Below are 22,370 nucleotides of genomic sequence, written 5' to 3' on the forward strand. Positions count from 1 at the left end.
GGTGGAGGCAATGGTGGTGGTGGTGGGGTGGTAGTTGTGGTGTCGGTGGTGGCGGTGGTGGCAATAGAGTGGTGGCGGCGATTATGGTGGTGGTGGCGATAGGGTTGTGGTGGCGACGATTATGGTGGTGGTGGCGGTAGGGCGGTGGTGGTGGTGGCGGCGATGGTGATCGGGTGGTGGCGGCAACACCGGTGGCGGTGGTGGTGCCAATGGTGGTGTAATTTGGCAGCAATTGAGGGTGGTGGTGATGGTGACTTATACGTCACAACCTTATCATGCCTTATCCATCACTCACATGATGGATTAAATAATACGTCATTTTAACGTATAAGAGAACTTTGATGGATAAGCTTATACAATACAATGTCATCACCAAACAATGGATAAACTCATAATGTATTGTATAAGCTTATACTATCATGCCTAATACGGCGTGTCAAACGAGCCCTAATACTACTTTTAAAATATGCACTAAGATTGCTTGCTAGTATTTCTTTCCTAGAAAGCTACTCGTAATTGTCAATGTGGTAAGTACAAATATTAAAGAGGAGCATGGGAGTTTCGTTCTCATTAATTGCTTATTTTGAGCTGCAGAGCAGTGAGAATGAAGAGGCTGATCAAGTATTTAATGCTGGAACTTAAGATTGCAATGGAATGCGAGCCCTCAAGCACATTTGCTGACAGAAATGCAACAACAATAATATTAAAACACTGACCAACAAAGGGTTTTGTTTGGGAAGCTCATCTTCTTCCTCATCCTCTTCAACTTCTTTATTACCTTTCTGCTTTCCATCTTTTTAGGCAGACTTTGGTTTCTTGAATCTGCTGTCACCCCTCAATAGAAGCAGCTTCTTGTTTTAACTTGTTTTGGAAGTCATTATCTACAAGTTGTAGTGCAGTGTGATAAAACTACTACAGTCACTGCAACACTTGAACTTTTGTCACATAAGTGATAAACAAGAATTGACATCATGAAGGTTTCTGGATTTTGTGCTTTGTTCTTAGCTGTTGGGACAGCTTTGATGCTCTTTAACATCTTAAGTCCCATTGTTGCCTCCAGGTTTCCCGGTAAATATCTTGTATCCGTTCTTGTTGATCATTCCAAATGTGTTTGACTAAGGAGAGTAGATGTTACTGGATGCTTTGTTGTTTAGATTCCTAACAATGTAATGTTTACCATTTTAATGCCTTCCCAGGTTTTGTTGCTACCACCACAAGCTCTGGTGATAAAACAACACTGATTGCAGTAAGCAGGAAATTGAAGGTATGGTGCTTTATAAAGTCCATGGAATTCAACACATTACATGATGACAGTTTATTGCAGTTTAAAATTGTATCTTAAGTGTTGTTCTTTTCCATGAAATTTCAGGAAAATGGAAGTGGTATTGAAAGCAACAATAAGGTTGATACTGGTCACATGACTCAGGATGATTACCGTCAACATTTTGATCCAGCACCAGGTTCATCTACAGATCATGTTCCTTATGAAAGATCTCTTTATCCATTTATACCAAAACCTTGTCCTAGTACTACTAGTAATCCTAAGCCTGTAGATTTTATCAGAAGCAACAAAAAGATTGATACCGGTTACATGACTTTGGATGATTACCATCCAACTCATCCACCACCAGGTTCAAGGGATGTGCCTTTCCGTCCACATCCTATTGAGCACGGAAGTCCTCTTAATCCATATATACCGAAACCTCCTCCTCCTCCTAGTAATCCAGAATAGCTCATGCTCAAAATAGCTAGAAATGTTACTAACATGCTTCTTAAACACTTTATTTACTTAACCCATTAATTTATTTTATTGGGTCAAAAGAGTGTTTAAAAGAGTACATCCTGTGTAGGCTTTAGTTTGCACAAGTTGTTATGTCAGGTAGCTTTTACTAGTACTTTGTTATGCTTAATCTGTTTGCCTTTTCCTCTGTAATCCCTGTTTTCTCATGTAGGGAAAACAGTACTAGTTGTTCTGTACTAGGGAGATCTGACGTAGAAGACTGACAGAAAGTAAACCCTAGCAGAGTACTAAAAATATCACAAAAGGAATATTTTCATTAAATGTTCAAAAGGTGCTTTTTACAAGGGGTTGACCTCTCCGTTTATAGAGGGAATGATCATAATGTGGACTTTTACTGTACTTGGGCCTGACAACCGGGGCCCAAGCCTCTATACATATAAGACAAAACTAAAGGAATCTTCCAGCTGGCGCGTGGACCCATCCAAAGGAAGGGCGGGCTTCGACGTTGTTCCACAAACCCCGCCATGGCTGCTTTCGTTCATCTAAATGTTCGATTTGGGCGGGAATAAGAGATACTTATATCCCGCCCAGTCCACATGCCCCCAAGACATGAGGCTTAAGTAAGTTGAGTCGAAATGTCTTTATACGCTGCTTCGTCGCCTGCCTTTATCATTTACTTCGTTCTTCTGATAATTGTGTCGTCGTTCCTTCATTGTTATTCTTTGTAATCATGGGCCTGTCGTCGCATTCTTGCTTATGAATTCTCGCCATTTTCATGTTCCTTTATATGTCGCCATTTTTATCTTTGTTGATACATCGTCGTTATCACACCCATCAATCACGTCTTTTCAGCTGACGCACGTATCCTTCTTTTCCGGGATTTTGTTATCATTTGCCATAAATGCAGTTGTGCGTCTCGAGGAGTTATGTCTTTTCGTTTCATACCTTTTCAAATCCCACGATCCCACGACCCTTCACAATCTTTCCCACTCATTCTCTCTCTTCCTTTTTCTTCTATAAATACCCTTTTCACCTTTCACTTTTCACTTTTCTGAAAACCTTTGCTCTGAAAACTTTTTCATCGCAGCTTTCACTCTCTTCTTTGTTCTCCGGTGAACCTTGCTCACTCCGGCCGTCGTCATTGCGCGGTGCTCTCCCATCGCCGACGTTCTCTTTACTCATGGCGGCGATCTCAAGGAAGCATTTACTCAATTAAGAACATATCAAATGAAGTTGAATCCTGAGAAGTGTTCTTTTGGGATCCAGGGAGGAAAGTTCTTGGGATTTATGTTAACATCGAGAGGAATAGAAGTGAATCCTGATAAGGGAAGGGTGATCTTGGAGATGAAAAGCCCAAAAAGTGTCAAAGAAGTTCAACGTTTGACAGGACGAATGGCCGCCTTGTCACGTTTCTTGCCAATGGCGGGTGACAAAGCGGCCCCATTCTTCACATGCTTAAAAAAGAATTCACAGTTTCAGTGGATAGAGGAATGCGAACAAGCTTTTACCAAATTAAAAGAATCATTGGCCACATTACCAGTACTCTCCAAGCCAACACCAGGCGTTCCGTTAGTGCTCTATCTAGCAGTTACTGACAAGGCGGTGAGTACAGTGTTGCTCCAGGAAGAGGAAAAAAAGCAGAAAGTTATATATTTCGTGAGCCATACTTTACAGGGGGCAGAGTTGCGGTACCAAAAAATTGAAAAGGCTGCATTGGCAATTCTGAAAACCGCGAGGCGCCTCAGGCCTTATTTCCAAAGTTTCCAAATCAAAGTTAAAACTGATGTCCCCTTAAGGCAAGTACTTCAGAAGCCTGATTTATCAGGGCGATTGGTTAGCTGGTCAGTGGAACTGTCAGAATATGATATACAATATGAGCCAAGGGGTCAAGTCACAGTCCAAAGTTTGATCGACTTCGTGGCGGAATTAACACCCACGGAAGGCGAGAAGACTCAAGGAGAATGAGTCCTATCTGTGGATGGATCCTCTAATAACACTGGAAGTGGGGCTGGGATAACAATCGAAAGTCCAGACAAAATGATCATTGAACAGTCTCTAAAGTTCGAGTTCAAGGCGAGCAATAATCAATCTGAGTATGAGGCTTTGATCGCCGGCTTAAGGCTAGCCATTGAGTTGGGGGTCCAAAAGTTATTTATCAAGGGAGATTCGCAATTAGTGGTTAAACAGGTGAAAGGCGAGTATCAAGTAAAGGATCCGCAACTTTCCAAATACTTGGAAGTGGTGCGCAGATTGATGATGGAGGTCAAAGAAATTAAAATAGAACATGTCCCGAGGGGACAAAATGAGAGGGCAGATGTGTTAGCAAAATTGGCAAGCACAGGGAGATTGGGCAATTACCAAACAGTCATTCAGGAAACCCTGCCTCGCCCGAGCATTGATTTGGTAGAAATAAAGTTGAAAGAAGTAAAGTCAGTAAATGAGGGCGAGCCTTCTTGGATGGAGTCAATCAAGATCTTCCTGGAAAACCCTCCAAAGGATGATGATCTGAACATTAGAGCAAAACGCAGGGAAGCCAGTTTTTACACAATGGTGGATGGTGAGTTGTATCGGCGGGGAATTATGTCTCCTATGCTCAAATGTGTCGATACCAAGGACGCCCCCGGAATAATGGCGGAAGTCCATGAAGGCGTGTGTTCCAGTCATATTGGTGGGCGATCCTTGGCAGTAAAAGTTTTGAGAGCAGGATTTTATTGGCCAACAATGAAGAGGGACTGTTTGGAATATGTTAAGAAATGTGAAAAATGTCAAGTCTTTTCTGACTTACACAAGGCTCCACCGGAAGAATTAACAACCATGATGGCGCCTTGGCCATTCGCCATGTGGGGAACTAATATCTTGGGACCATTCCCGGTAGCAAGGGCACAAATGAAATATATCATCGTGGCGGTTGATTACTTCACTAAGTGGATAGAAGCCGAAGCAGTGGCAACTATCACGGCGGTCAAGGTCAGGAACTTCCTGTGGCGGAGAATTGTGTGCAGATTTGGGGTCCCCATGGCTTTGGTAATGGACAATGGGACCCAATTCACGAGTAACGTCACCCGGGAATTTTGTGCAGGAATGGGAATTGAAATGAGATTTGCCTCGGTAGAACACCCACAAACTAATGGACAGGCCGAGTCAGCTAATAAAGTCATTTTGAAAGGATTAAAAAAGAAGCTGGATGAAGCGAAAGGACTTTGGGCGGAGGAGTTACCAGGCGTTCTTTGGGCATATAACACTACTGAACAATCAAGCACAAAGGAAACCCCGTATCGTTTAACTTATGGGACTGACGCCATGCTCCCAGTGGAAATAGAAAACCAGAGTTGGCGAGTGGCTCGGTTCAATGAGAATGACAACGGGGAAAATCTGATAGCAAATCTAATTATGTTGCCAGAAGAACAACGGGAGGCACACATAAGAAATGAGGCGGGAAAAGTGAAGATTGCAAGAAAATTCACAACAAAAGTAGTGCCAAGAAAGATGAGGGTAGGAGACTTGGTGCTCCGAAAAAATACAATACCCGACAAACACAACAAACTTTCACCCAATTGGGGCGGGCCTTATAGGATTATAGACGATGTTGGAGGAGGAGCTTATAAGTTGGAACAACTTAATGGTCAGAGGGTCCCACGGACATGGAACGCCTCACATCTGAAGCAATATTTTAGTTAAAAAGACAAAACAACAAAGGTGAATGAAGTCGCACTCTTTTTCCCTTTCTTTGGAAAGGTTTTTAATGATGCGACATATGTAATGAAGGGACAATTGTTCCCATATGAAAGAAAATTAATGAAAAGATCATTTCAACAGAATCGCATATATTTTTTAATTTATATTACGAGTTCATGCAATGCAAATCGTATCAAGGTATGCAATACCGCGAGTAAACCTTTCGGAATAAGAGAGTATCGCCATCAAATGTTAAAAGCCTTGGCAATTCTAGTGGCCACTAGAAACCAAGCCTCGTCGAAAAATCGACTAAGGTATATAGACCTAAAAAACAACAAAAGTTGGTAACAACGCAAGGTAACAACGAATGAACTTAAAACTGTCTTCATTAAAAGTAAGAAAAAGGGGCGATGCCCGTACATGATTTAGAACGATAAAAAACAACAGGGCAACGCCCAGGGCACAATGTTGACTTCATAAAATAAAAACAAATTCAAGGCAGATTCTCGTTGTTGGCGCTGTCCCCTTGACCTGCAACAACTTGAGGGTCTTCCTTTCCTTGATCATCACCCTTGTCCTGATCATTTTTATCTTCGCCATCATCTTCTTCTTCTTCAGACTCACTTTCATCATTGAATTGAGGAAGGAGATCGAGGCTTATGTCATCATCGCCAACCACTTGACCATCCTTGATCTCCTTCAGCCATCCGATGCGGGAAAGATCAAAGCCCTGCTCAACCACACTAATCTGCTCTTTAGCCGCCAGAAAACCTTGAGCAAACTGGATAGAAGCACGCCCTAAGATAGAAGCATTCAGACGTTCGTACTTCTTTTCCAGTTTTTGGCACTTGGCTTGAATGGCAGTGTGTTTATCATTGATGGCTTCTTTTAGAGACGTGGTCTTCTGAAGAAGCAGGTCAGAAGCCGCCAATTCAGCAGTTAACTTAGTGCACTTTTCTTCAGCAGATTTCAGCTTCTTGTTGGCGGCCTCAGCGTCAGCCTTAGCTCGTTCATAGGCAGTTTTATAATCGGCTACCTTCTTCTCAAGACGATTCTTGGCCGATATCAATTCCTTCACACACTGAGCCATTCCCGCCACGGTACTGGCGGCAGAAAGTGCGTGATGAATCGCCACAGAAGCAATGTTGGGGGGACCTTGACCGGAAACATCCTTGTGAAGCCGGTTATCAAAGGTGCGGGTCATAAAATCCAATCCGTTGAAATGAGGATCAGATAAGTTCAGGAAAGGGGGAGGAGTCTCGCCATCAATAGCTGAGCTAGTGCCAGCTTGGGTAAATGGAGTTGGCGGACGGTTGATTAGTGCACTCGAATCCGGTTGAATTGGCGGGACATTGTCATGACCCTTCTTTTTCTCAGCCAGACGACCTTTTGGATTGAGAGTTGATTGAGTTGATTGGTGAAGAGGTCTACCACCAGCAGCGCTCGAAGTTTTTTGCCGCTTAGGGTCCCTGACGTTATCAGAGCTCGAAGTACCTTCATTCTTTTTCTTCTGCTCAGTCTCGGCGGCCCTTTTCTTCGCCGCCGCAGCCGACTGGGCGAGGCATTCCTTCATCTTGATGGGGTTGGCATCAACCTTGCTTTTTCCCATCGTGGCTGCATGGAAAGCATCAATTAGGCGAGGTACATGAGCAAAAAGAAAGACAAGTTGTGCAAAAATTATAAACTTACTAAAAAATTGATTTAAAGTGCCGGATTTCGACGCTTCAATCAAGTCATGACCAGAGATTACTGGTAATGTGCGGAGGTAATCGGCGATGGCCTGCTCGGATTCATCCAAGGCGTCGTATGAAACGGATATTTTTCGGCGAGGGTTTTTTGTCCAGTAAAAAGGGAAGAGAGGGTTATTATCGGAATCTCGAAATAAGTTATTCATTTCAGGTGACTCCATGACTTTGAAGTATTTTTTCTGCCACACTTTGTAATGACTTTTAAGGGCGGTGAAGCGGCTCATGTTCTTGCGGGCCAAAAAGGGAACCCACTTGACAGATGTAGGTTTTGTGGTGACTGTCTTATAGAAAAGGAAAAACAAGGGATAGGTGGGAGTGCAACTCAAATGTTCACAGAGAATTTCAAAGCAGCGAATAAAACCCCAGGCGTTGGGCTGGAGTTGACAAGGCGCTACATTCAGAAAGGAAAGAACATGACAGATAAAAGGCGAGAAAGGAAGCTTGATGTTCAAGTCTAAGAAGAAATAACCATAAACAAAAAAGAAATCAGGCGATTCATCGGCTGGTTCTTTACGCAAAAGAACACAGTCATCCTCGCCACATGGGAGAACATTCAACAGGTGATCTTCATTATTGGAGGTGGCGGGATTTATCTTTGTAAACCCTTGAGAAGATATTCGAAGCGAACTGATGCTTCCAATGCTACCCCAGATGGAGCGCCAAAGACACTTATCTTCAACTAAATATGCGTTGGAACGCCATTCGGGCGAGGACAAATCTCCATTAGAGGAGAGAATAGAATCAACGGAGCCGGCGGGACCAGAATCCTCGTGAGTGGAAGGCGAGGATTGTATTTCGATAACGGTGGGGGCAGAAACTTCCCCCTCCGTAGAAGGGGAAGTGAGTTCTAAAGAGGAAATGCTAAAATTTTGCGTCGACATACTGGGTAATTTCATAAAAATAAAAAAGAAGATGAACAGGTCCAAACACAAAAAAGGAAGAAGTCAAACAGTGTCAAGAAAAGAGAAAGGGGAAAGACTCACCGGAGGAAGAAGTGGAGGATTGAGTAAAGAGAACGTCGGCGATGGGGGAGCACCGCGCAATGACGACCGCCGGAGTGAGCAAGGTTCACCGGAGAACAAAGAAGAGAGTGAAAGCTGCGATGAAAAAGTTTTCAGAGCAAAGGTTTTCAGAAAAGTGAAAAGTGAAAGGTGAAAAGGGTATTTATAGAAGAAAAATGAAGAGAGAGAATGAGTGGGAAAGATTGTGAAGGGTCGTGGGATCGTGGGATTTGAAATTTGAAAAGGTATGAAACGAAAAGACATAACTCCTCGAGACGCACAACTGCATTTATGGCAAATGATAACAAAATCCCGGAAAAGAAGGATACGTGCGTCAGTTGAAAAGACGTAATTGACGGGTGTGATAACGGCGATGTATCAACAAAGATAAAAATGGCGACATATAAAGGAACATGAAAATGGCGAGAATTCATAAGCAAGAATGCGACGACAGGCCCATGACTACAAAGAATAACAATGAAGGAACGGCGACACAATTATCAGAAGAACGAAGTAAATGATAAAGGCAGGCGACGAAGCAGCGTATAAAGACATTTCGACTCAACTTACTTAAGCCTCATGTCTTGGGGGCATGTGGACTGGGCGGGATATAAGTATCCCTTATTCCCGCCCAAATCGAACATTTAGATGAACGAAAGCAGCCATGGCGGGGTTTGTGGAACAACGTTGAAGCCCGCCCTTCCTTTGGATGGGTCCACGCGCCAGCTGGAAGATTCCTTTAGTTTTGTCTTATATGTATAGAGGCTTGGGCCCCGGTTGTCAGGCCCAAGTACAGTAAAAGTCCACATTATGATCATTCCCTCTATAAAGGAGAGGTCAACCCCTTGTAAAAAGCACCTTTTGAACATTTAATGAGAATATTCCTTTTGTGATATTTTTAGTACTCTGCTAGGGTTTACTTTCTGTCAGTCTTCTACGTCAGATCTCCCTAGTACAGAACACTTCCCATCCGAAAATACTCATTATATAAAATTTCAATTATTGAACTTGAAGTTCTTGAAGTGTATCTCAAAATTTCATTTTCCTCCATAGTTTGAACTTCCGGGAGTATAATTGTACTTCCAAAAAAAAATTAATTCTAGAAATTGGAATTCTGGAAACATATTTATTCTAATATAAGTTTACATTTTTTTGCTGCCAACAAAAAATTTACGTTTTTAAAACGTGAATTGAAAAAACTAATCTTTTTGGGTACAGTTACTTGCTAAAAGAGATTACCTCAGGAACTGGGCTTCTTGGTGATCTTCGGTCAGTGATTTTGGGGCTTCTTTCCTTTGTTACTTTATTAGCTTGATTTGAAGAAGATACAATTAGAGATTCTGTTTCTAGAGCAGTAGGCCTGAATAGGCGTGAACCGCGAGGAGAAACCTTCTGAGGCACTTCAGAGGAGGAGCCACTTCTGAAATCAGAATAAACATGTGTAAACCAGTGAAACCCTTAGTGAGGAATGGAAAATCATGTCTATCTCTCCATTCTAACAATAAATACATTGATGCCATATAATAGAGCATTATCCTCACACTCAAATGTTTAGATATGTGAACCATTGTTGAAGCCAAATTTAACATACAAAATTGTTCAATTGAGTACTGCAACTATGTCAGAAAGATCCCTAAAGTTACAATATAGCCCTGCTGAAATAACTTATGTCACCAACTCAAATTCAAGTTGAAAATGAAAAGAGTCTTCCAAGCACATGATAGTGATACATAGTGATTTTTCAATCACAGGCTTTTTCTAGTAAATGGCAGAAAACCATATTCAATCACCAGATATATTATCACCATTGCTCAATCCAAAAAGTAAATGGATTGAACTTATATGCAGTGACACTGTAAAGAGTTCTACATATACATCCAGTCATACTTTGTCCAGTTTCAATTCTAGTATTTTTTATTTTAATTTATTTATAATGTGGCAAAATGGTGAATCCTGATTTTTAAATTTTCAAAGTGTATAGTTATTAAACTCAAACTATATTACTTTTTTAATGTTGACATTCATTTGGGAAAGAAAATAGTAATAAGGGAGTTCATAGAAAAATACAAATTTTGTTGTTGGCTCATTAGGAGTAGGACTGGTAATAACTACCCTGGGTCCCCAATCTCAAATTCTGCAGCTAAAGGTAGGAGCCATATAATGAGACCTTGTTGAACCAAAAAGGAAACATAATAATGAGACATGTTAGGCGTTTAGGCATGGGGACAAACATGCTTAGCCATCCATTTATTTTTTCTTTTCTCCTTTCTTCAAGATAACTACTATTTTTCAAATAAATGAAAGAAAAGAAATGGCCAGTAAAATTATCATTGCAGGACAAGGACAACAGGACCAACTTGCAGTTAGGTATTACATGTGCACACATAGAAACAACTCAAATACTGTACCTACTAGCTTCATATGAAAGTGGCATGAACTCAGTGGTATATTTTTTTGGCACAAGATAAAGCAAAAGAAAACAAAGGGGCAGCAGCATGTGGAGAAGACTGGACATTCATAGAGTTAAATACAAAAAAAAAAAGATAAAATCTTGAAGATTTAATAAACATTTGATGCACAAACTGCTGTTAAATACATGTTATTATTTTCAGTTTTTAAAAGTTAATATTTCAAAACATTTCAGAGATAAGGTTTATGTTCTTAGTTTTCAAGTCTTTCACCTTTGCAAAACATATTGTTCAAACTGTTTCCTTTTTTGTTGTCTTCTTCTGAAAAAACAGGTTTCAAAAATTGTTTCTGAAAATAGTTTTTAAATTCAGAAAACTGAGAAGAGAATCAAGCAAACCTGTATTAGAGAGAGAAGTAAATGACATACAAGAAATAGTGAAACACCACATATTTAGCTTTAAGATCACATTTTAAAATCAGAAAAATCTTTTTGAATTAGCAAAGTACAGGAGCAACATTAATAAAACAGGAAACAACAATGGCAGAAGGATTTCAAGATTACCTTGTCTTTGTCTTTGGGGTCTGCATGACTCAATTGCCTTCAGTCCGGGGAAAGTGAAAAGGGTTAGTAATTTGAACCTCACTGCTTGAATGCACCCTGACCCACAAGGACTGTAACAGTTCAGAAAGATATCACAATCTGAGACAAGAGAATCCAATGATATGAAGAAAAATTAAATAAGTTCACGCAGAATGGATGATCCTCTCATCTTCTCCCCCTGAGCTATAAATGCAGAATATTTACTCAATGTGTGATTTTCACTGTACTGCTAAAAAACAGTACCTCACTAGTAGTGACCAGCCCTTCCCCTACCCCTTAATTTTTTTTTTCATACACATAGATCAATGGAACGAATCCAGGATCACGTGCTTAAGAGACTCGAGCCCCTTCCACTCGTACCAACACATTGTTGGTCCATACCCCTTGAGGCCTTGAATTAGTGCATCACTATTCTTTTAATAATTAATATAGAAAACCATATAGATATTCACTAGATTTTACCAGAGTTCACACCTTAAAAAAATTATAAACTGTGCCAAAAGATAACTATAAAAGGATGGTGAGATAAAAGTCAAGCAGATTTGTAACAATATAGGCCCCGTTTGGAAAAACAGCTTAATTAAGCACTTATGGTCATAAGCGTTTATTCATAAGCTATTTTTGAAAATTTATTGAAATAAATTAAAAATAAGCTGTATATAAGCATAAACTGTTTTTCATAAGCTATCTTGAGTAGCTTATGAAAATAAGCTGAAAATAGCTTATGGCAGGTCATAAGCTGTTTGCATAAGCCCTTCCAAACACTGGCATAAGAGCTTATGCTGTCAGATATGCTCAAATAAACTCTTCCAAACTGGGCCATAATATATGAGCCATAGGTCCACACATGAGGAAAAAATGTTCTCTTTTTACCAACTGAAGCCATGATAAGGTCTTTCATGCTAACAGCACCAAGTTATGAGCAAGAGGGACCTACAACTACAGCAACAGAACATAAGGAAATTACATAGATGCCCCACATCTCAGATGGAGAAAATGCTCATTTACCCACATGATCTACTTGAATAAACCCCATCCTCACACATACAAAATGGACATTTTAGTGCTCCACAGATAAAAATGTCTCAGCCTCCAATTTTGCCGTGAAATAAGGCATGGCACATCCAACAAGAGTTTTGTTTTCTTCCACAAGAGGCAAATTGTTCAAGCTATGAACATTCACATACTGGTGGGACTAGCTCTAGGAGTGGGTTTATTGTTTTTTTCATACACAAAACTCAAACTCCATACTATATTTAAAGGAAATTAAGCATGTCACTTGATACAATAAGACATGTATGTATGTTTACCTAAAAGCGCTCAAACCTTTGAATACTATAAGCAAAATGATAACTTGGCTCTAACCCATTTGACATTTTCACAAGAGGGAACAAACAAGATTGGGTTTTGCAGAAAATAGATATTTTATTCTAACCAAACAAGGCTTCTACAAATGTGCGTTGCTGAACAAGGAAACGCCAAAATGGAGAAGGAAAATCCCCTCAAAGGTCACTTCAGATAAAAAAAAACACGGCTCAGATCTACAGCATGCAAACTCATTGAACTCCACAACACAAGAAGATAATGGAAGACCAAAAGGCACGTCTTTTGAGATTAAAAATGAGAGAGAAGTAACTATCATTTATTAGAGGGATCCTAATTTATTACAGCATATATAAAAAGAGGAAGAAGAACAGAAACAAAAAGACAAGAGAAGTAAGTACATTTTAGAACCAAACCCTCTTTTTAAAAAAATAAAAAAATATTTCTTCTGCATTTAAAGAAAGACATGTAAAAAGGACTATAATCATACATGAAACCTAAGAAAGCTTGCAGCTCCTGAGCTTCCAATACAGAGAACAGCATTAATGCCAGTTTCTTTTGGCAGCAAAACTTTATAATCCAAACAAATTCTTTGCAAAAAGTGGGTTGCAAAAAGAAAAAGCAGAGAGAGCTTGTAAAGAAGCATCATTTATATTCAGGTTCAAAGAATGGAAAAAATAAAATAAAACTTAGTATAGTAACAAAATGTGAAGAAGAAAAAGATGAAATTCAAGGCTTCAAGTCAAAGGGACCCTCAAATGAAGCATTTGCTTCCCATGTGGTACTACTATAGCTAGCTAACCTGGAAAATAAGTAGCAAAATGAACCAACAAAACAACGTGTGTGGACATTTTTTCTTTCTTTCTTTCTTTATCACTCTTTATGCTGCATTTTGCATTGAAACAAATACCATGCAACACAAAATGCAAAGTGAGAAAAAGAGATGCATTATTCATGAGTTCTAACCTTGTGAAAGTGCAGACAGAACACAGAAGTTGGATCTTTGTATGGTGTTTTCTTGAATGGTGTCTCTGTTGTGTGAATGTGTTTTCACTGCTTTGTGGTGTGTTCAGTGAAGTGGATAGTGTGCAGTGAAACCGAGAAAGGGTAAGTAACAAAGGGTACAGTTTTGTCGTTTCAGGAACGCACATTAAACTGGTTTTAAGGAGGAGTTTGCGTCCGCATACTGTATTTGATTTGTCATGACCTATCGTATGCTGACTCTTCCCGTTTTATCCGGCTTAGAGGCTTAGAGCAACTCCAAACCACAATTTATTATCTGGTTTCTTAACACACTATTCAGCACTATTTCTATGGGTCCTGTCTGCCACATCAGACTTAAAAAACTCCTAAGAAACTGAAGCAGATTTTGCTTCAACCCGTGGTTTCTTAAATTACTATTTAAAGGGTCCCACCCGTGTCCCACCCGTGTCCCACCATACAACATAAATTAATAATATTTATTTTCACTCAATTTAGATTTAAAATTTAATACTAAATCAATACTTCAACTTAAAAATAATTTAATTAAAATTAATACGAATTTAATTTAAATTTAATTTTACTTAATATTTAAAACAATTAAATTTAAATATCGGCATGTTAACTTGAAACAAAAATAAAAAAGTACATTGTGTTATTTCTAGCAAAAACAATTTTATTGAATGATAGAAATAAAGACGAAAGAAAATACATGACAATGAAAAATAAGCAACAATACATTTGAAATGAAATACATAATAACACTTGAAGGTTAATTTTCATTATTCTCGTTTTCGGGAAGCTGCCAAATATGCTCCACCAAGTCTGCTTGAAGCTGGTGATGAATTGACCTATCAATTTGATGTGCTCTTCTTTCCAAGATATTTCTAAAAGCGGGAATAGGACCACTTACTACTTCAACATCCAATATGTCATTATTGACCTGATCATAAACAAAATTACCTCGGTACGTGTTGCGCTCATCTTCAACAATCATGTTGTGCAATATGATGCAAGCATACATTATTGACTTCATCTCATTCGGATGTCAAAAGCGTGATGGACCACGAACTATTGCAAACCGAGATTGGAGAACGCCGAATGCACGTTCAACGTCCTTTCTTGCTCCTTCTTGTCTTTTCGCAAATTTTTGCCTTTTTTCTCCTTGCGGCATTGGGATGGTCTTCACAAATGTAGCTCATGGGGGATAGATACCGTCTGCTAGATAGTATCCCATGTTATACATTGTTCCATTCACGCTAAAGTTCACCATGGGAGCATTTCCACTCAAAACCTCATTGAAAACCGGAGATTGATTTAGCACATTAATGTCATTGTTAGAACCTGCAATGCCAAAAAATGCATGCCAAATCCACAAGTCTTGTGATGCCACTGCTTCAAGCATGATTGTGGGCTTTCCATGATCACCTCGGGTGAATTGACCTTTCCACGCAACTGGACAATTCTCCCATTCCCAATGCATACAATCAATAGAACCCAACATACCTGGAAATCCACGAGACTCGCCCCATTGAAGTAAGCGGGTAATGTCTTCCTGGTTCGGGCGCCTCAAGTATGTTTCACCAAATACTGCACACACACCTTCCACAAAATTCTTTAAGCACTCAATTGCAGTACTTTCACCAATTCGAACGTACTCGTCAACACTGTCAGCAGGTGATCCGTACGCCAACATACGAATAGCGGCGGTGCACTTTTGTAATGGTGACAGGCCTTGTCTTCCAACTGCATCGACAGACATTAAAAAGTACGGGTCATGAGACCCAAGGGCCCCTACAATTCTGAGGAACACATGCTTTCGCATTCGAAACCTTCGTCGGAAAAGCTCTTTCGTGTACACAGGATTTTCGGAGAAGTAGTCATTCCACAACCGCTCGTTCCCAGCTTCACGATCTCTCTCTATCACCTTTCTTGTTCGCTTGGGCCTAACGGTGTTGGCACGTCGTTGATAAAACTCCATCTCCTCCTGCATCATATCTTCTATAGTCGTGTCATTGATAAGTTCGTCAATGACAACGTCGTAAATGTCCAAGTCGGCCATATTGTTTGGATCCATTCTATGACACAATGAGAAACTATCAGTGTAATTGGATAGGAGGAAGACAATATGAGAGGACAAAACAACTCTTGAATGTTGAGATGAATGAAATATGACATGTATAAATAAGAGAAACAACAACGGCTATATTCTCCAACGGCTATATTCTACAACGGCTATATTCCCCAACGGCTATATTCCCCAACGGCTATATTCTCCAACGACTATATTCCCCAACGGCTATATTCCCCAACGACTATATTCCCCAACGGCTATATTCTCGAACGACTATATTCCCCAACGACTATATAGAACACATAAGTAGAAACGCAGTACACATTAAGAAAAATTCGAATACTGAAATTACAACATTAATGTAGAATACATAAGTAGAAATGCTAAAATTACAACACTGATGCAATACACATAAGTAGAAATGCTAAAATTACAACACTAATGCAGAATCAATAAGTAGAAATGCTAAAATCACAACATTGGCACACGCTAAGAAAGACAACAACAAGAATTAAGACATTCCTAGTTCTTTCATGGCGAATTCAACTAGGCGCTGATGCGTTGCTAACTGCACCTCGTTCATTTCAGATGTGTCCTCCATAAGGATATCTTTGTATTCCTTCAATAACCGCGTCTTTTGAAGTTTGTTTTTTTCCTTTTTCACCTCCAGTTCTTCAGTCTTCAGCTTCTCAAAACTCGCAAGGAATCCCAGTTTAGCTTTCCCGATGGCTATCATCTCGGAGTTAGGAACATAATCGAGATCACTTGAAGCTGTGTCTCCTACTTTGGCCTTCCTTTTCTGGTTCTTTTTTCCCAACGGGCGGGTAGCTGGTTGTGTCGCCTCATATTCGTCGCCCTCAATTGATGCACTCCGGTCAGACGATGTTGCATACACCCCATCTCCTGACTTCTTCTGCCTCGTTGAACTGGTTGTCATAAATGTTCCCTTCCACTTTGGTTCATCCTTCACCAACCGCCATTCATTCTCATGTTTGAAATCTTTACCCGTATCTACATGATATAATTGATGCGCCGTAGCCATGATGTCCTTATCTGAGTGTCCACTTTTCCAATGATTGACGGCTTTAGTGTGGCAACCGACAAATTTTTGAAGATCAGCATTCAATTTATTAAAATGAGATTTCAGGGATAACCATGTCCTCGAAGGAGAGGCATCGTCGCGGTACTCCTCATATTGGGCTCGAATCTTATTCCATAACAAATCTGACTTTTGCTCATTTCCCACGACCCGATCGGTAGAAACGTTGAGCCATGACTGAAGAAGAAGTATATTATCTTTACCACTCCATTTGGTGCGTTTCTTTCCGGATTCTTCAAGATCAATATCATCTAGACCCCGTTGAGTAGAAAATTCAGGCTCCTCGGGCATAGCCTCACATTGTGTACTTGAGACTTTTGAACTACTGCTGCTACCAGTAGGAGGTGCTTGGTATTGTGGTGGATACATGCAATATTGTGGATTGTTTGGATAAGACATTTGTGGTGGATATGGTCCCATTTGACCCTGAGGTTGGTTTTGATGGTAGAACGATTGTGGAAACATTTGATACGAAGGATTTTGAACATTACCACCGGTGTGAGGAGGTTGGTTTTGAGGGTGACACATCTGCGGATGTTGGCTTTGTGGTTGATACATTTGCGGATGTGGGTTTTGTTGTTGGAACATCGGCATAGGTTGGCTTTGCGGGCGAATCACCTGCGAATGTTGGTTTTGTTGTTGGAACACCATCATAGGTTGGCTTTGCGGGTGAATCATCTGCGGAGGTTGGTTTTGTGCCGGAAACATAGGCGAAGGTTGCAAACCTTCACTTGTAGGAGGTGTTTCATTGTCGAGCAGTGGATAATATTGCTCATAAGGATTAGACATTGTGAGAAATTTGAGAATTTTTGGACAAGAGAGAAATTGTGGGAGTAAATGTTGGTGTTTCAAATGGTCTACTGCACTATATATAAGGTAAAGAATCTGAGAATTGAAAAAACGGTCGGAGATTTGAAAAAACGGTCAGAAAACGGGCAGAAAAACCGGTCAAACCGGTCAATTTAAAAAAATTCAAAAAAAAAAAGCCCAAACGGGCAGAAAACCGGCACCAGCCGGTGGGATGACCGGCTCAGCCGGTCACCCACTATATAATCTACTTTTCCTCCCTCACTCTCCATTCTAACCCTAGCCGCTCCTCTCTTCTTCCTCTCTTCTCTCACGCAGCTTCTTCTTCAACCTCTCTTCTCCTTCGTCCTCTTCTTTTGCAACCGATCACCAAACATCACCAACCGATCACCTGCGTCCTCTTCTCCTTCGTCCTCTTCTTCTCCTTCGTCCTCTTCTCCTTCGTCCTCTTCTTCTCCTTCGTCCTCTTCTCCTTCGTCCTCTTCTTCTTCCTCACCAAACCCTCCTCACCGCCACCTCACGGCCTCCTCACCCTCACCACCGCCACCTCACGGCCTCCTCACCCTCACCACCCTCCTCACCGCCACCTAACACCCACAACCTCAAACAAAACCCACCTCTCCGCCACCAAACACCCACAACCACAACCAAAACCACCTCACCGCCACTGACCCGCCACCAAACAACCTTCACCGCCACCAAAACCGCCTCATCACCTCCTCACCGCAACCAAAACACACCCCAGCCGCCACCAAAGCTTCAATCTTGACCCAAATCGCCCCTCAAGCACTGGATCGGAGACATGCAAGCCTTCCTCAAGGGCCACCCTCTGCCACCGCCACCAGATCAGAGAAAAACAACCGGATCAAGCAAAAATTTATTGTAATTTTTTTTCTGTAATTTTTTTCCTTACACCCTTCAGCTTCTGTAATTTTTTTTTTCCATTTTTCTTTGTAAAAATTTATTTTTCTGATGCTTTGTAATTATTGTTTGAATAAAATTGTAGTAGTTCATACAATCTGTTAACCCTGTTTCTTCCCTCTGTAATCTGTTGGAACTGAATGTGAGAGAAAGTATAGTATTTTATTTAAGAAACTGATAAAGCAGAGTTGCTTCTGCAAGCAACTCTGCCCACTTTTTCTTAGCTAAGAAACCGGATGGAACCCTGCTCCAATGGGTAAGAAACTGGCCCTTGGTTTCTTAGCACCTCCAACCTGGTTAAGAAACCAGCGTTGGAGTTGCTCTTAGAGCATCTATATTTATCATAATCACTAAAATATTTATACTTCATTTTTTGCTATTCCTCATAGGATAATGTTATTTACATACCTCTTATAGAGGTGGAAGAGGTGGAATGAGGAGAGAGATAGGAAGAAAAGAAAAAGTAAGAGAGAGAAAGTATGAGATGTGATAGATGATAAGAGGAGAGAGATAGAAACAAATATAGGTGGAAATGAAGTGTTTAAAAAATGAGGTGTGTATATATCATTGTTGATTCCTCATAATGCCACATCATCTACACCACTTTACTAACTTTTTACTCCAACCCAACAACTCTTAAATGTTTTTATAGTGGATATCACAATCAACATCACATTTGTATATTTTATTATTTATCTCTATTTTAATTATTTATAAGTGCTTGTAATAAATACAAGCTCATTTTTCAAGTCTAGTGTAGAGTATCCATTCCCACATACTCATCTTTGTCATGTTGAAATTGAATATGTACTCAAATGGTAATAGATACTCATATGAGTATGTATTTAACATTAGATTTTTTTTTATAAGCCATGAAAAATATATTGAATAGAAGTACAAGGGGTACTTCAACCCAATACAAGTAGAAAGAAAAAAAATTACAGAAGCAATAAGCAGTAGAGATACAGTAGATTAACCCCGAAACAACTTCTAGACTAAACCCGCTACCCCTAGGAGAGAGATAGATGAAATTTGCCTCGTTAAAACCTTTCTAGGAAAAACCGCATTGGGAAAACCTAGACAAGGAAAAAGAGTACAAAGATCTAATATCAAAGACTAATCTCCAAGGGGCCTAAAAATACAAAGTCATATGATCATACAACCAGCCCAAATTACCATAAACCAGTGATAATCAAAAACCCCCACTCTAAATAAACTTGCCAAATACAAAAGCAATCAAGCAAGCCCCTCTGTATGAATAATCTTCGAATGCCACTCAGCTTAGGAAATCATGACACAATGCAGCAAAATTCCAAATGGTAGTATAAAATCAAATAGCTCCACAAAGAATGAAAGAAGTTCCACGCCAAAGTACTGACAGGAATCACCAAGCTAGCTGCCCCCACGAAGAGTAAATTAACAATTCCAATAACATCCCTCCTTGCAATAAACATGACCTGAAAGAAGAGTTGAACACAGAAAACAACAGACCGAAAAAAATACCAATTATAGCATCTCCAAACATACTCTTGGGTTTTCAATCCACTCATAAACTGACACCCCAAATGATGAATTGTTCGCCTTGAGCCACAACCAGGTTCTGAATTGAATACTGTCTAGGATTCTTGCGGTGTCTACTGAAACCCCTCTAAAAACCACACCATTTCTTAAATTCCAAATGACACCAACAGTGGCTACCCAAATAAGTGAGGCAGCCTTACTTCCTCTACCATTAATACCCGGAATCACATGATGTAGAAAGTGTTGACTTACAGAATTAGTGAGAACCATTGACATGCCCAACCACTTATAAACTTGCATCCAAATCCTCCAAGATATATTGCAAGACAGAAATAAATGAGCAATAGATTCCTCACTGTCAGCACACAAGACACAGGCTGTATTCAATCCTTCTGGTAAAGCGTTACGCCTTGCTAGTTCCACCTTGGTTGGAATCCTGTTATTCAAAATCTTCCATGAAAGAGCCAACGCATTGGAAGGAGCTTTTGTTGCCCACAGTTTGGTAAACACTTTTTCGTCCACTGCTAAGGATTCGACCCTACCCTGCAAAAATTCATATGCAGAACATACATAATAAATTCCAGAACCATCCTTAGTCCAACACCACTCATCACATCTCACAGTTGCAGGAGAAAAGCACGAAATCAGCTGCAAAAGTTCATTAACACTTTCAGTTTCCCTTTGAAGTAATTGTCTCAGCCAATTAAACTCCCAAAGTCAAACACCTTCCCTCCACCTCCCCATCTCCTTTATTGTTGCCTTTGGTTGAGAAGACAACAGATAGAGTCTAGGAAATAGCTCTTTAAATACTCCCCCCCCCAACCAATCTTCCTCCCAGAATAGAAACTTTCCACCATCGCCAACCCTTCTGCAAAGAGCCTCATCGAACCAGCCACCAGAATTGTTGCCGAAACAAGACGCATTGAGATCTTTCCACCAACATGAGTCAAAGAGTTTAACTGTCCCCTTATATTTAAACTGTAAAATTCGACACCATAAGTTACCTTCTTCTCTAATCATCCTCCACCTCCATTTCCCAATAAGAGCCAAATTGAATAATTTCCAATCCTTCACCCCCAACCCCCCTTCATTCTTTGGTCTACAAACATTCTCCCATTTGACCCAACATATCTTCCTATTATCCTCACAACCTTCCCATTAGATACTACCATTGGAGATGCTCTTACATGACATTTCTCTAGGAGTAATAATGATTTCGAAGTTGTTTTAATGTCACACTTTTCATTTTTTACTTTTTTACTGGTCAATTTTACCGCACTTATGTGTGAGAGACACAATTACATACTTGCGCAATGCAAATTATATATAATGCATGTTGAAAGTGCAGAATGAGATAATATGAATATTTATAGAAATGACATTAAAATCAATTATCGATATCAAGTTTCATCCTCTCACATTGATAATTGCATGTTTAAGTAATTAAATAAATAAATGAGAATAAAATTAATAATGAGATGATAAACATGGCACTCTATTATTAATTAGTTGAAATTCATGTGTGTCTTATTTTTATAGGAATAGAATAATGTTATGTTCACACCTCTAAGATGAGGTGGAGAGAGGTGGATGATGAGAGAGATAGGAAGAAAAGAAAAAAGTAAGAAAGATAAAATATGAGATGTGACAGATGATAAGATGAAAGAGATAGAAATAAAAATAGGTGAAAATGAAGTGTTTAAAATATGAGGTGTGTATATATCATTGTTGTTTTTATAGTGAACTTAACTTTAGTAATTTTTTCAACCAACTAGAGAGTAGAGAGGGTTGAAAAAGGTATAGAAAAGAAAGTGTTGTCCTCTATAAAAAAAAATGTTGTAACACTTATTTGATGAATAATACTCTAATTTATAAAAGTTTGACCATATGATCATGGTGCTTAGCATGTGGTTGCATTACTATTTACTGACTTTGTGCATGTCGTTCAAATTAATCATGCCCCACAAGTACTACAACTATTAATAAGCCGTATAATGAAATAAAATGATATGCTTGTTTGGACTATAGTTGTTTGGCTTGTCACAACTTGTCGAGATCCAAACGAATAAAAAAATGGGCTATCGTCTTCCACGCTTCAATCTAAGACATTCAAAGCGGCCACTGCAAGATCCTATGTATTATTATGGGCTGGTCCACGTTAAATATTCTAAACTTACATTCATTTTTTTTTTCTAAAGTTATGTTAAGAGTGAAATAAATCTGTTAACACCCATTTTTCACATCCAACCTAATTAATGGGAAAAATAAAAATAGAAAGGATCACGTGATATGTACCACACAGCAGTACAACAAGTTTCTCCCTTCCTCAAGCTTCATAACTTATTCTCAACTCGTGTTGGTGACAGGTGATAGGCGTGAGACTAATTCCCTGTCTCAACCCACTAAGTGGCAAGAGATTGTCGGAATTTAACCCCCAACCACTCATTTATGAGATAAAGTGCTGAACGC

At 39.8% G+C, this 22,370-nt stretch overlaps 2 protein-coding genes across 10 annotated transcripts; both read right to left on the reverse strand.

Moving 5' to 3' along the window:
* Window positions 1-351: 351 nt before the first annotated feature.
* Window positions 352-13,722, reverse strand: LOC130745880 (uncharacterized). Of its 9 annotated transcripts, XM_057598287.1 has the most exons (5): window positions 13,465-13,722; window positions 12,049-12,114; window positions 11,137-11,246; window positions 9,405-9,585; window positions 1,723-7,030 (listed from the first exon to the last, which is right to left on the reverse strand). In XM_057598287.1, the coding sequence occupies exon 5, from the start codon at window positions 7,023-7,025 to the stop codon at window positions 5,910-5,912; it is 1,116 nt and encodes a 371-aa protein (XP_057454270.1). In that variant the 5' UTR covers window positions 7,026-7,030; window positions 9,405-9,585; window positions 11,137-11,246; window positions 12,049-12,114; window positions 13,465-13,722; the 3' UTR covers window positions 1,723-5,909. The 9 variants fall into 9 exon arrangements, 8 of the variants coding, with proteins under 8 accessions (XP_057454270.1, XP_057454269.1, XP_057454268.1 ...); XR_009021931.1 differs by lacking the exons at window positions 1,723-7,030; window positions 12,049-12,114 and adding an exon at window positions 352-1,158 and having other exon boundaries at window positions 13,465-13,672; XM_057598286.1 differs by lacking the exon at window positions 12,049-12,114 and having other exon boundaries at window positions 11,137-11,232; window positions 13,465-13,720.
* A 955-nt stretch (window positions 13,723-14,677) lies between these two features.
* Window positions 14,678-21,073, reverse strand: LOC130744725 (uncharacterized). Its single transcript, XM_057596885.1, has 4 exons — window positions 21,053-21,073; window positions 19,908-20,444; window positions 19,756-19,837; window positions 14,678-14,823 (listed from the first exon to the last, which is right to left on the reverse strand). Exons 1-4 carry the CDS (start codon window positions 21,071-21,073, stop codon window positions 14,678-14,680), a joined length of 786 nt encoding a protein of 261 aa, XP_057452868.1.
* Window positions 21,074-22,370: the final 1,297 nt, after the last annotated feature.

Source organism: Lotus japonicus, chromosome 3, assembly GCF_012489685.1.
Source record: "Lotus japonicus ecotype B-129 chromosome 3, LjGifu_v1.2".
Lineage (NCBI taxonomy): Eukaryota > Viridiplantae > Streptophyta > Magnoliopsida > Fabales > Fabaceae > Lotus > Lotus japonicus.

What these genes read in the sequence shown, in the direction of transcription:
- LOC130745880 (XM_057598287.1), bottom strand. Translation starts at nt 7,025, where the DNA reads ATGGGAAAAAGCAAGGTTGATGCCAACCCCATCAAGATGAAGGAATGC.
- LOC130744725 (XM_057596885.1), bottom strand. Translation starts at nt 21,073, where the DNA reads ATGGTAGTATCTAATGGGAAG. An exon ending in TGGTAGTATCTAATGGGAAG is followed by an intron (nt 20,445 to 21,052) that starts GTTGTGAGGATA and finishes GAATTTTTGCAG; the next exon opens with GGTAGGGTCGAATCCTTAGC. An exon ending in TAGCTTGGTGATTCCTGTCA is followed by an intron (nt 14,824 to 19,755) that starts GTACTTTGGCGT and finishes TTGGCATTGCAG; the next exon opens with GTTCTAACAATGACATTAAT.